The sequence below is a fragment of the Chelonoidis abingdonii genome, chromosome 1 (genome assembly GCF_003597395.2).
Source record: "Chelonoidis abingdonii isolate Lonesome George chromosome 1, CheloAbing_2.0, whole genome shotgun sequence".
Classification (NCBI taxonomy): Eukaryota; Metazoa; Chordata; order Testudines; family Testudinidae; genus Chelonoidis; species Chelonoidis abingdonii.
The window spans coordinates 103,281,811-103,296,546 of record NC_133769.1 but is presented as its reverse complement, the minus strand read 5'-3'; the positions used below and the strand labels follow the sequence as shown (position 1 = coordinate 103,296,546).

Below are 14,736 nucleotides of genomic sequence, written 5' to 3'. Positions count from 1 at the left end.
GAGGGGGCACTGACTACTTACAGCAACAGCCTGTGTCCCGGCACCCAGAGCATAAGGCCTCAGGAGGAGAGCAGGGCCCTGAAGCGTAAGCCCACCCGGCACCCAGAGCATAAGGCCTCAGGAGGAGAGCAGGGCTCTGAAGAGTAAGCCCACCCCGCACTTGCCATGGGCAGCTTCTGTGTACCCCAAGGCAGGACCACCAGCTTCCCAGTGCAGGTGCTGTGGCCTAGCGCATGGGGCCAAAGCACCGCTCCCTCAGATTGGGTCATGCTGCCCCTCTGCCACAATTTGGGGAGGGATGGGTGATTGGATCACATTTGAGTAAGTGGTGCTGTGACTCCAGATGCCATGTTGTAACACCCAAAGCAGGGAACTGGGCTTAGCCCCGTGGGACACAGGAGCCAACACTGTGGGGCAAGTCAGAGGCAGACTCACCCCCTAAAGCCTTCCCTCTGCACCAAGAAGGTGACCCACCTAGAGCCTCACTGCAGGAAGTCACAGACAAACAGAAATGGTACCCATAACCTTTTCTGCACCATGATGAACCTGCAGTCCTACTTATAGCCCAGACAGATTTAACTTAACCTGTTGCTTTTGACTTTTTTTTTTTTTTTTTGGCCAGCTGACCGCTTGTTATGTAATGTTAAAAAATCAGCCCTAGTTTGTTTTTCTTGGCTGCAGCATTCCAGTCATAAGACTGGTTTATGTCTTTTATAAAAGAAAAGGAATGAAAAGGCCTTGGCAGCTGTTGCAGAAATCTGAAACATATTAGACAAAGTAAAGGTTCAGGAAAATGTGCCTGCCTTGTAACAGTAACTCTCTTTATAAGGCAGTTTATAGCTAAGCAACAAAGCTGCAAGGAGGAGACATAAAGCCTTTTTTCATAAGCTATCACAAAGCCTCACATGTTGCCAAAGTCAGCCTTAGCAGGGCTTTTTCCTTGGAGTGGAATTTTTGCACTTCACGTAAGAGGGTGTGAAGTGTTGGGCTTATGTATTTGCTTAAGCTTTGCTTTGAAAAATGTCTGTGAATTTTGTGCGCATGAAAGGAAATGACTGATAACATTGGCTAGCGTGAGACAGTGCAGCCACACCCCTCCCTTTGGCAAGCACCTCAGTCTTCAGCAGCAGCACTCTGCTGTGCCAGTCCTGCTTTGCCACCCCCCAGCTCTACCTGTGTATCTCACTGCCAGCGCTATTCAGCATCTGCATGCTGCAGCCCATGACCCTCATTCACCTCCCGAATAGCATCTCCTGCTATTCTAGTCCTTCACTGCGCTCTCCGTCTTCAGGCGCACAGACAGATTTCAGGTATTAAGTGCCTGATCTTGGAATCATAGAGTAAGTGAACAATAACTTTCCCACCAGACATGGTAAGGGCAGTTAACTTCTGCCTTCTCTACCAACTATAGATAGCAAGGTCACCACAGCACCGTTTGTCCCATGTCTGATATGAAGAGGGTCAGATGGTGCTCGCTGAGATCTACAACAGTGATTCAAAAATATTGCCAGAAGGAGAGGGGAATCAAATATGGCTTGTCAGTTTCATGACAGCCCTCAAGTGCTTAGAACTCCCTTGGTTTAGCAACAAGGGAATCTGAGGAGTCCCTCAATTTGGCAACAGCAGTGTCTGTCCTGCTGTCAGAGGGGGAAGGCATTCCAATCTGGGAATAATGTAGCCGATGCTAGTTCAAGACAAGCAGAGGTTTCCATGAGTCTGGGCCACTGTCCGAGAAAGGAGAAAACTCTCTGTGTCTGGAATAACACAGGTTCTACCACACTGTCAGCAAAGGGCTCCTTATGACAGTGTCCTCTGTGACAGTGATGTGTGATTCTGACTGGGATTTAGGGCAGTCATCTTGAAGTAGACTCTAGCAGGCTCCCTGATATTGATTATAAGTCTGCCTGCAGACATGGGAAATGCAAACCTAGAGAAGGTGAGAGAGTTGAGTAGGAAAAGATCCCCGCTCAATTCTTGCACCTTGTCTGGCTTTGCATTTCCCACATTTGCACTCTATTGTGAAAAGTCACCCAGCTGTACTCCAAAGCCTTTCAGTTAGGGGAACCAAACTGTAGGAAGTTTTCCTGTTCTGTTTGCATTAGACTGTGCTGCTATATGGAGGTGGGGGGTCTTTACAGCAGATATCGCACTAATCAATGTGTATCTATGCCAAGACTGCAAGAGGACAATTGTCTTTGCAGAAGTTGATCCAAAATATTTTGTTAGGAAACCGCATCCCCAAGAAAAGCCTGTGAGGTTTTATTTTCAGTAAGTGATTGCATGTGTTGGCCAGTATGGGTCTAATGGCACACTGTGCTGTACTGTGGGGGTGATACATTGTGTCACATGTTTTAACCTGACTTTGGACAGAAAGGAACCAGTAGCAATCAAACTATTCAGCTTAACTGGAACATCCTGCAGACATAACTTCCAAAAGGCAATCTGAGCATCTTCTTTTAAACCCCACTGTCTGTCTGCACTTAGAGTGTTCAGTATACAGGTATTCAGCTGATGCTGCGGGGTAGCAGAAACTGATGTAGCGCATCTTTCCCACACTCACTCCAGTGAAGTCCTACTGTACTGCTGGAAAGAAAAGCTAACTATGCATCTGACTTTGCACAGCTGCCTGTAAACAGCATTGATGATAAAGCTACCATGTCAGTGTTTGCTGGCCACCTTTAAGCCCTCCTGCACCTGCAAATGAAAAACAAAGCCATTTACTTCAGCAGCGCGTACTGAATTGTCTGGCTAACCAGGCTGAGAGTGGCATTGAGCACGTTAAGTAATAACAATCCATTTTTGTTTTTCTTCTTTGGTCCCCTGAATTCATTTGGGCCACACTTCTGTGATGCCCCAGAATTCATCATGTGACAATACAGGTAGGCTCCCAAGGGACCTGGATGGAGAGCATAGAACCAGCCCATAGATGCAGGAGAGTGGAAGGTTTTTTAGCACAGAGGTTTGTAGTTTTGAAAATCTTGTAATTATTTCATTCCCTATTGGGATCTAAAATACTTCAAGCATCTTTCAAAACTGCATGCCAAAAATCTTCACTGAGCTGATGGGCCTTGGCTCTATTCACCAGTGTAACTTCTTGGTACTGTAAGCTGTGATATCACAATGCATTCTAGGAACTATCCAGAATGACTTCAGGGACCTGAAAAGGAAATATAGATCAGATTTTAGTACGCTGCATGTTTGCTCAATCCCACTGTAGGCCGGCTAAGCAGGAGCATTGACCTAAAGTGTTGCTTAAAGAAAATGGCTTGTTTCTTTAGCTTGCAGCTCACCTTTAATGTGAGGTGAGGAGATGAAACAGTGGTAGTCACAAGATGAAAGAGTTAGTGTCTAATTTGCCCTCAGTTAAAGTTCACAGAGGAAAATAATCCTCTCACAGGACATCACAGTACTAAATTCATCATGAAATAAGAGGAACCAGATGATTTGCATATGCTTTTCTGTGGTAGAGGTCCACCTAATCCCCAAGAATGGGGTTTGTTAATGGGAATGCTGACACAACCGGAACTTGTGCAGCAGTAGCAGGCACTGCCATGCAGGGCTCATTAATACTTTGCTCCCTGTTGTTAGATTTCCTAAAATACACAGCTGTGATGACAGGATGACTCTGAGGGTAGCAGTTAAGAGAGAGGCTGGCTTATGGCTGACTTTCTTCTACTAATCTAATGGCACTTGCAGGCAGGGCCGGCTTTAGGAAGTGCGGGGCCCAATTCGAACAGTTTCGATGGGGCCCCGGCAGGGAAGACAAAAAAAAAAAAACATGTAAAAAAACCACGTGGGGCTTCACCGGGCAGTGCTCTGAGTTTTCGGTGGCGCGGCACTTCGGCGGCAGGTCCTTCACTCGCTCCAGATCTTCGGCAGCACTGAAGGACCCGCCGCCGAAGTGCTGTCGAAGACCCAGAGTGCCGCCAGGTGAGTAAAAATTAAAAAGGAGCCTCTAGCCAGGGAAGAGATTCCCACTGGGCACAGGGCCCTCTTAGGCGCGGGGCCCGATTCGGGGGAATTGGTGGAATAGGCCTAAAGCCGGCCCTGCTTGCAGGGTATTTTATGTATCCAGAAACAATGCTTGGGATTTATTTATTTATTATTAGGGAAAGAGTCCTCTGTAGAAAACTTCCCTCTCCCATATTTTCCCACAAGTTTGCACTCCCTCCCCAAAGTCTCCATGTCACAGTGATTGTCCTTCATTTGAAGGAGATTGGATAGGACTCTCTCTAGAGCCCATCAGTACAGCTCCTAAAATCAGCTGGAGGAGTCACTGCAGTGTGAGGTGAAGTACTTCTCCAGAGACTGAGCATGCTGCCTTTTGCAGCGCTTCCAGTCCCTGTTGATTTATTGAAAAAGAGAACGCAGGAATTGAACCTGAGCCTCATCTGGTAGTGCAGTATCACTCATTACCTGTTAAACACCTATGATGTGCTTGATATTATCCAGAAGGACAGTCCCTGTTGTTACAGTTTATACCATCTAAGGTGTGGCCCCCATTACTGTAGTATCTGAGTGCCTCACAGTCTTTAATTTATTTTTATAGTACCCCTGTGAGGTAGAGATGCTATCCCCATTTTACAGATGAAAAAGCGAGGCACAGGGAGACAAAGTGACTTGTGCAAAGTCACAGGAAGTCTATGGAGGAGCATGCAATTAAATCCAGCTCTCCCAAGTCCTAGGTTAGTGCCCTAAGTACTGCGCCATTTACAGACATACAGCATAAATCAGGAAATCTAAGTATATCCCCTGGAGACCAACAAAATTGCAAGGACAACAACATAAGGATGAGGCAAAGCATGCAAGGATCAACTATTTAATGTGAGGCTTATGCTCAGTTAAGTATACGCTTGCATATTCCAAGCATGATGCTTGCACTTTTACTGGTATGGAATGATTAACTTAAAAAAATCCTTTCCTCACATAGTTGTCAGGCATAATCAGAAGTAAGACTAGAGAATACAAGCTCTTTGGAATGAATTTTGCTTTATATAATATTGCTGTTACACAGTGTCAGTACTGCTAGATCACCGCAGTGATAGGTGCAATATAAATATGGAGAGGTAAGACAAATAGAAAAGTCACTGGATGACGCAGGAGATGGTTTTATCTCAGAGCATAGCAAGACTTTTTTTAAAATGTGTTTTTAAATGGGAGTGTGGCAGCAGTGGTCGGGCCTGGGCCAAAGTCTGTTGAAGTCAATGGGCTTTGGTTTAGGCCCTCTATGAAGAAAAGTTGGCACTTGGTGAGTATTAAGAAAGAACTTAGTTAAGGAGGTATGTGAATGAACAATGAATGTAGACATGGATACTGGGATCATAGGGGGTTCCAGTAATAGGGTGCAGCATGGGAAAAGGCGTGCAGGACACTTCCCAGTTGACACAATGACAAGAATTCATATCTAAGCAAAACAAGCCCCAAAAGCTATGTCCAGTTATAAAAGGGGGAGAGAAACTTCAAGCTAGCAAAACTGGTCTTAATGATGATGCAGTAGAAAGATAGTGGGAACAGGATAGTGGCAGATCTGTAGGAGACAGTGAGGTTCAAAGCATTGAGCATCTACTTCTTATGAACCTAAGTTCCAGTGAGGATTTGATCTCAAGTGAGTTTTGTGGGCTTGGGCAGTTAGGGGGAGAAACTTCAAGAAATTGATTCCCCTAATCCTCCAGTGTTTCTGTCTAAATTTTGGCCACCTGAACAGCTGGTCAAAAACAAAAAACAAAACCCCCAGCAGAAAAGTGTCATGAAAATTTAGTCTAATATTTTTTGTTGTTGACATGTCCAGGAAAACAGTCATTGAAATTTCCCCCTCAAAATAAAAATAAATAAATACATAATATTGACCAGTCTGAATCTTCATTGTTGGGGTTATTCTATCCACATGACCCCACACACTTCAGCATGATAGGTAGTTTTCTTTCAAGAGTGCTGCTGATCCAAACTGGAGAAGGTCAAACTAATTTCTGCCTAATTTCAAATTCACTTGAACACTTGTAGGTTCAAAAGTTCTATCAAACTTGAACATAACGGGGCTTCCACTTACGAGAGGATGTGGGGGCAAGAAGCAGAGCAGATGGTAGAGAAATTCTACAGGAACAATAAAGAATCTAGATGCTAATATCACCAATATGGAACCCATTTGTACTAGTTTGGGGAGAGGGCTGTTTTCTTAATACATAGCATAAACGTTTCTTTAGCTAGAGAAATATTAAGCCCCAGCTGAAGTCATGGGGAGCTGTGAGTGCTTAACATATCCAAAAATCAGGCCTTGTGGCAGGTGCTTCAAATTGGGCACCCAAACAGAAACGTCAAAAATAATGGAGACTGGAAAATTTGGGCCTTATTTAGAGAGAAATTGTTTAAATTACAGGAAACCAGATTCATAAAGTCAAAGTAATTGTGCAGCTTCCCCCAGAAATAGCTTGGGACATTTGTGAACCTTGGAGGCCCAGGAGATGTGGCCACTTCTAATCAGAAGTGAGGTGAAATGGGAAAGGTGGTGTGCTAGTGCTGGATAGTAATGGGTTGTTGTAGGTGAAGATGCTAATGTATTGGCCGACTTGTGTGGGGAGGCTTGCAAATCGCATTACCTACAGTATGCCAGAGTCCAGTTAGTAGCATCTGTTTCTCACTTTCAAGAGAACTACAGTTCACTGCTCAGAATCAGAGCCTGCTGATACCATTAAGAGATCCAAAGGAAATTCCAGCAGCATGCTGAAAAACTGTCCTCCTTAGAGTCTAACACGTCTTTATTTATTCCTTCAGATGTACAGGGGCTTTGACAAGATGCCACAAGTTCAGTATATCTACACAGAAGCCTCAGAGAGTCTTTGTGGGGTCAAGCTAGAGGTCAACAAGTACCAGTATCTGATTACAGGTAAGGGACTACTGGGGTTTTTTGTGATCAGAACCTGTTTTCTGTCTGTATCTGTACTTGCCAAACACTCACACGGAATGGGGGCAGGTAGGTCAGCTCTATAAGCAGGTTCTTAAAGACAGTGCATGTCTGCTTCTCTGAGCTGAAATATCACAAAACGTAGAATGCAGTGACAATCAGTCAGTAGCATTCCAGTCTCCAGGGATTGTTTCTCCATCGGTAACACATTCCTCTACTCTTCCCCCCACCCCTTAAATCTCTCCAGTTTAAAAACCACATAGCCAGTGTTGAGCATTTTTTGTGACAATAAGTGGTCATTAATGCATAACTGAGCTGGTGTGCCCACTGCAGTACAGGCCAGTGAGATTAGAAACAGCAAGGCACCACTCTGCTGAGCTAGAAATAGAAAAGCCTGTTTGGACCAAGTGAGTTGTTAAGATGAGGATGCAAGGAGAATTCGGACAGAGCACATGCCAAGTCCTGTTTCTCTGTTAAGGTGCCAGCGCACTTATACCTTGCCCTGTTGCAGAGGGGAATGTGATGGTTGTGCTGGGGATTCTGACAGCTGGTACAAAGATTCCAACTTGTGGAAGTGCCGTAGTCTCACTCACTAACCTCATAGCTAATAGAAGAAAATAAACTGATTGCTGAACTGTGATTAAATGCATATACATGGGATTGAGAACATTAGCAGGCTCAGGAAACTGATGGACTGAACTGAGAACAACTAATTTGTGTCCCTTTCTGTGTTTTCCAGGCCGTGTGTATGAAGGAAAGGTTTATACTGGCCTGTGTAACTTGTATGAGAAATGGGACCGACTGACTCTGTCCCAGCGCAAAGGACTAAATCATCGTTACCACCTCGGTTGTGGCTGCAAGGTATGTATTGCCTCCAGTTAGATGTAATTAAAGCCTAATCCTAGAACTGTGCTCATTGCAGCTGATAGCAATAATGTAGGTGAACTATCAGGGAAGGAATCACGGCGCTAGAGGTTTTTTTACAGAAGGCAAAACTTGGCAAATTTTGCCTCCTCCCTAGCTTCACAACATAATGAACAAGTTAAAGTTTTCTGCCTGCACCTTTTCTGTGAACTTTTTGGTATAATTTGGCGGGGTGGGAGAGAATCTCTGAAAATTTCAAACACTATTTTGCAAATTAGTGAAATTGTGTGCAGTGCTGCTGGGAAAATGTATTAAGCTTCTTTTCCCCTCAAAACGTTTTGAGTGGTTAAAAGTTCAGAACTTATCCCTTTGCACTCAGCTCTCATCCTGCAAATACTCAGGCACATGCTTGTTTCTAAGCCAGAGGCTCCCAAACTGGAACACAGCGATAAGGTTATCAGGGGAGCACAAAGACCTGATGGAGCCACTCTGAAAGGCTGGAGTTAAGAAGGGGCTCTGTCCGGCAGGGGAAGTGCACAGGGCACTGTGCAGGTGGTCTTGACTGCCAGGATCAGGCTCCCTGCCTGCCTTGCTCCCTCACCACTGCAGCAGTCACAACTCAGCAGTTATGCTCCTCTGCTGGGGAAGTTAGAGACTTTGCAAGTGGAGAATGAAAGGCTATACCGTGGGAGTACTGACCCACCTGCCAGAGAGAGCCCCTTCCTGACCCTGGCCCTTCAGCACAGCTCCAGGGCACGCAGTCCCATTCACTTGCCTGGCCAGACAGAGCCTGTGCAAGGAAACCGCAGACAGGGCCCCACTCAAGGGCTGGAATCAGTAGGGGACCCTGTCCAACAGGGAGCCAGTACCCATGGGTGCATCTTTCCACTTCGGTCCTGACCGTGGCCCTTCAGTGCTGCCCTGCACAGGCAGGGAGCAAGATGAGCGAGAAGCTGGGTCCCGGCTGGCAAAACTACCTGACTGCTGCAGGGAGCAGAAGGTTTCCTCAACTGCCACATGGCTAGTGTCCCCCACCCCTGGCCCCCATGGGTACAGGGTACTCCTTCCCCTAAACCTGCTAAAAAGAGGGATGTGGGCATGGGACATGAATGTCTGAAGTGGGGCTAAGCAAACAAAAGTTTGGGAATCTGTGGATTACAAGTCCTGGTGGGGGAGGGGGAGCGACAAATCCCAGAAATGGTAAGGTGGGCATGACTGGAAACATTTGCACACACTGTTCTAAGCACATGAACAGTGCCATTGACATTAATGGCACTGCTTGTGTGGGCAAGTTAAGAACATGTTTAGGTGTTTGCAAGATTGGGGCTTAATTTTTTAGTTAGCACGTTAGTGCTTAAGAAGAATTTCAAAAACACCAGTTTCTGATTTGAAAGCAAAGTCCTATAAAATGTGCCTTCAATTTACCCCTATTCCACTTGCTGATTATAATTGCAGATTAAGCCCTGCTACTACCTGCCCTGCTTCGTGACCTCCAAGAACGAGTGTCTTTGGACAGACATGCTCTCCAGCATCGGTCATTCAGGGTCCCAGTCAAAGCACTATGCCTGCATCCGACAGAAGGAAGGATACTGCAGCTGGTACAGAGGATGGGCGCCTCCTGATAAAACTATCATCAATGCCACAGATCCCTGAGCACAGTTCCTTCCTCATTTCCTTTCCTCCCTCCCTTGTGGCTGAGCTTCTCTTGGACAATAACTCCTACCAGATCATGATGATGACAATGAAATTAGTGCCTGTTTTTCTTGCAAATTTTAGCACTTCGAAGACTTAAAAAAGAGAGTCTATACTGTCATACTGAATTTGTTTTTAAATCACCTTTTTTGATTCTGAGATCACCCATTTCAGTCAGATTATATTTGTCTGGGAACTTTCGTTTGCACACCGGAAAAAAAATTATGGAGCCCTTGCTCTCTCTATGTATCATTATCTATAGCAATATAATCTATATTTTTTTAGGAAAACAAAAATATAAAAACTATCCCAGTTGGGCACTATATCCTTCTTCCTTGCCTTGGCTTCCCCAAGCCCTCTTCGTGTACACGCTGCACAAATTATGCAGATTGAAACTATTTGAAGGGGAAACTGGTTCAGTTAACTAGATCAGTAAATAAAGCAAACAAACCCGTCTTCAAATGGGGAATTGGAAGTGTGATTGACTTCAGAAGTGGGAGAACTCGGTGTTAAGACACTGCATTGTCTGGTAAAAGCACCATGGACTGAATGTCCTCCTTGCTTATTCAGTCACAGTGTGAAGGATAGAGCACACTGGAAGTCTGGGGGTTCCACAGAACACGAAGAGAGGTTTATTATTATCGTGAGGTTTTTTAAATAAAACCTGCATTCAGGGAGGTAATTCACCTAAGTAAGTACAATGCAGCAGGTGAAATGCTGAGTCTCTCTTTTAAACAGAGTTGCTCTTGAAATTTTTGCAGTTTGGCTCCCACAGAAAAATTCCGTTGTGAACATCTTAAATCAAACAAATGAAAATTATCAACACTAAAAATAAATCAGTCAATCCCACGGCGAGGGGGAAAGGGGATACTCACTAGGGTTTATTGCTATAAGAAATCTATTGCCAAAATAGTGTTTAGCTGAAGTAAGATGTGTATATACACGTAATGACATAAGCTATTTTTGACAGGACGTGGAATTATTTGGTGGTATAAACAATGAATGCTTTGATTGTGTTTTAAAACAGAAATCTTGACATTCCGAGTCAGTGATTTATTTTTGGTAAAAGATATTGAAACTCCAGTGTACCTGCAGTAGAGGTTAGAATCACTGTTTTGTGCCCTGCCCCCAACTACCATGACTTACCTCCTACAGCTACACTGGCTGCGGTTGTATATGTAATGAAAGCAAAAGCTGGTGGAGGGAGGCAAGGAAAGTACTTCCTAGAACTTTACATTTCAGCTGTCCAGTGGATTCCAAGTGGATCAAGTGCTCTGTTTCCCCCAAGCTGTGGTTAACGTAGCTGTGGGAACATTCTTATTCCACGTCCTGAGGTGACATGGGGGAAGGGATGGTCCTGGCTTCACTGTCGACTGGAGGATTTTTTCGTTCTGTTTTGTTTTTATTAAGAAAACTATAATATAAATTTTCTTATTAAATAAAAATATTTTAAGGTTTAATGTTGAGGAGAAGGGGTTACTGACAAACTGGGTGACTGTATATTTTACTGAGTGTACGGGGGAGGAGGGCAACACGTAACAACATTATTTGTTTTTGTTTTTTATTATTATAATTATTTATCTTACATAGACATGTATCTTCAGTTCATTCCACTTAGGAAGCAGAGCTGCTGTCAGCAAGAAAAGGCATTGCAGTCATGCTAGACAGGGACAATATAGCATTCTCTGTGCAGTGATCTTTTCAATTTGTTTGGGGCTTCTTCACCATTATGAGAGGGGGAAGAGTGTATTCTAGTGTTGGGATTGATGCATCAATTGTTTTGGGACTTTGACTTCAGTGGAGCTATGCTGATTTACACCAGTTGAGGATGTGGCCCATTTAATAGAAGACTCTTACAGCAGAATATATGTGATTGGCTTAAATGTCATTTTCATAGAATTGTTTGATTAGAAGGGACCTTGGGTGGAATATTCAACAATGCCTAAGTGGTTTAGAAGCATACAGCACACTGAAAGTCAATGGGACTTGTGCCAAGGCATACTTAAAAATGCCACCCCTTGTCCCTACCCCTAAATTATGGACCTGATCATCAAAGGGGGAGATTAGGTTGCTTTTTAGGGTCAGGTGCTACATCAGGCTGCTTCCCTTTTGAGCTGGGCATCATCAAGTTGGGCCATGAGCACAGGGGACCAATTTCTGCTCTGTTTCCTCTGTGCAACTGCAGTGCAGTCACAGGTGTCACTGAAAGCAGAACTTACCCCTGCGTCTCTGGCAATGATCATTCCACCAGTGCACTTCACAACTTGTGGAGTGATCATCACTATAGCTCACCAAGGCCTGACCCAACTACCATTTGATCAAAGGTGCTTTAGCGATCATCAAATCATTGAGCACAGCCATTTCTCCGAGTTTTGGAAGGCGAGATGAAGCTTGTCATGCGATGAGTTGTCAGACGTTGATTTGGATTTCCATTAAACTGTGGCTCTGTATTTTAACTGCTCACTGACTGTATAATTTAAAATCATATAAATAGCTGAAATATTATAGTATTGCAATCACATTATTGTGAAAATCTTTATTTTGTTGCTACAAAGATGTGTGTTCCTAAGTAGGCTGTAATATATCTATGCGCTTTGTAAACAAACAAAAACAACCCCCCAAATCCTGCTACCAGCGGTGTTGTTTTCCTACCCATATTTCCATTTTATATTTGCAGAGGGTAAAAATATGTTTGACATGCAGACAGCTAGACTGGTAAAGGCAGGGGCTTGGAAAGCAACCCTCTCCCTTGCCAAATAAAGATGCAGCCATAGAGGCTTTTTAAAATGTGGAATCAAATAGAGGGAAAGAGTGGGGGAAGAAACCTGCACAAAATACATTTCTTTTGTGAGGCTTCCAGGTTTTTTAAAAAGAATACTATCAGGAACAGATATTTTATGGACTAAGCTTGCCTTGGAATCAGTGGGTGTCTTTCCATGGACTTAAATGGGCTTTGGGGTCAGGCGCCTAAATTTCTGCCTCTCTATCTACTTTTCCTTTCCCTCACTGAAGATCACTCCAACCTGCCAAGGCACAACACCCTCCTTCTGGATTACAACAGGCCCTGCAGGATGTAGGCATTCTGTCTGGAGGACAGCAGTGAAAACCCCATCAGGGTTGTGTTTTCCCAGATGAGCGGGGGTTGCCATTGCACCAATATCTTGCTGCTTCCCCTTTGTTGCGAAGGTTGAAATGTGGCCTCTAACATCCCCATCAACCATTCTCTGTTCTGAAAGGGATGCTGTCAATGGGACTACTTACATCAGTGTCTGCATGATCAGGGCCTTAGTTTTTAAACAAACACACTTTTGCTAGGTTTTAAATAAATCAGTATTATTAAAACTACATTTTTACAAACCCAATTCACTTTTCTAGACTATTTTTGCAGTTTCCTTATTTCCATTTAGTTTTGTTACCTCTTCTCTGAGCTTGTACAACAGATATGTTAGTTTCACTTTCAAATCCAGTTTCACTTTCCAATTTTCATCACAAGCACAGTACTGGAATGTTTGGACTGCCAACTCTGCCTGGGGGCTCTCTGTTTCTTGAAAAATGGTTTCCTTTTAAAATTTGGAGTGGGGTGTTTTTTCCCCTTTAGGGAAAGGGTGGAGAAGGATTATATGTATGTGGAATTTCCTGTGCAGAGTCCCACTGAAGTTAATAGGGCTCTGTGCAGACAGAGCAGTCCACCAACACAGTGTAAAGTGCAGGATCAGGGTCTAATTTTGGTGTGCCCAAACATGACCCCCCATCTACACTTTGAGCTGGGGTGTAATTCCCCATTCTAGTAGACAAACCCACTCTAGGTCTGATCGGCAGCACCAGTGCAGGGACAGGTTAGTCACTCCTAGTACGTGTCTAGCGTCATAAAGGGATGCTACTTGTCAGTTAGCCCCTCCTGCTACTCCGGCTACACTCTGTTATTAGCACATTAGTACTTGCAACCCCAGGTCAAAGTGCAGACATACCCTTAATATGACTGACTCATCAACGTGGATCTTCCACACTCACCAGTGGGGCAAAATGCTACTTCAGGGTGCCCATGAACACACCACCTTATAGGAACTCTAAAGTGAAGGCACCAGGAAGAAAGAGTTCCCATTGCTTCACAGGACTTTCCAGGTATATTTCTTCAACATTTTTCAAAATATTTTAAGTTTATGAATCCTTTGTATTTTGGGAGGGAGGGACAAAATTCAAAGTATGATGCAAACTTTTTTTTTTGAAATGCAGGTCAAAGTTTTCAGTCCACCAAATCTTGACAAAATCCTTATAAAAATAAAAATCCACTAAGCCTATGTCGCTGCTTTTGTTGTAGTGGCTTTATCAGTATCTCAGTTACTTCCTTTTCTTCACTGAGGCCCTCTGCTGTTCCTGGTAGTCAGAGACATTTGGGGAAAGGAAACGAAGCCTGGGAGAAAACTTTCTCCCAAAGAAATATATTTGTTGCTAAATTCTGTAACACTGTTTATGGTTTTCCCTCCATGTTATTTATAAATTTTATACTCAATGAATGTATATTGTCTTTAAGGTAATACTGCATAATGTTCAATTTTTATAGTGTCTTTTTCTTCTGAGCAGTAAAGTGGTTTTATTTCTATCACAGATATTCTGTCTCTGCCTCACTTAATGTTAGTCTCTGTTACTTTAACCATATACAACTGGTACCATATACTTTAACATACACAAATATTGCTTTTTCATTGGATCTGATGTGAAAATTAAGCCTCTGTCAATTGTTCTACTCCTGAGGGACTCCCTCAACAATCCCGCTCTCTTTTTAAAGCAAACACTCTCCTGAGGTTCTGCTGTTGGGGTCCCCAGGCCCAAGATGGAAGAAAATCCCTTTTGGAGCCTGAGAGTTCCATTTTTTAGATGGCCAGATGGGATCACTACAGAGCAATGCAGCCACTATGGCTGAACGTTTAACAAACACTGACTGCTCCTGAGGAGGAATATTTGCACTGGTTGTGTGCGCAGCACAGGGTGCAGTTGCTATTAAAACAGGCTGCTCCACAGAGGCTAGTTTGAAGCATATTTTATCCAATATACCAGTGTTTTCATTGACTTACTGCCCATAATGAGAGAAGGTGGAGGTTACTCAATCAAATCGTTTCCACTGTGAAAATCTCAACTCTTCTAATATCTCTTTAATGTGAGAAGTTACGGGTAGTCGAAAATTTTCCATCAAAGCTTTTTTTTTTTTTTTGGACAGAAAGTTGGGTGTTCAACTACGTTAATATTTTCACAGAGGAGTGCCAATTTTCCCTCAATTTTGGTTT

The 14,736-nt window shown here is 43.7% G+C and overlaps 2 protein-coding genes across 2 annotated transcripts in view; one reads left to right on the top strand and one right to left on the bottom strand.

Annotated features, from left to right (window-relative positions):
* Nucleotides 1-14,059, top strand: part of TIMP3 (TIMP metallopeptidase inhibitor 3) — a 50,158-nt gene extending 36,099 nt beyond the window's left edge. Inside the window, exons 3-5 of the mRNA XM_032786146.1 lie at nt 6,769-6,880; nt 7,638-7,759; nt 9,218-14,059. Coding sequence (XP_032642037.1) covers nt 6,769-6,880; nt 7,638-7,759; nt 9,218-9,415 — 432 coding nt within the window. The 3' untranslated portion in view covers nt 9,416-14,059. The remainder of the gene's footprint in view (nt 1-6,768; nt 6,881-7,637; nt 7,760-9,217) is intronic.
* The window catches only part of SYN3 (synapsin III), a 290,187-nt gene that overhangs the window by 163,466 nt on the left and 111,985 nt on the right, over nt 1-14,736 (bottom strand). The gene's annotated exons all lie outside the window — the stretch shown is intronic.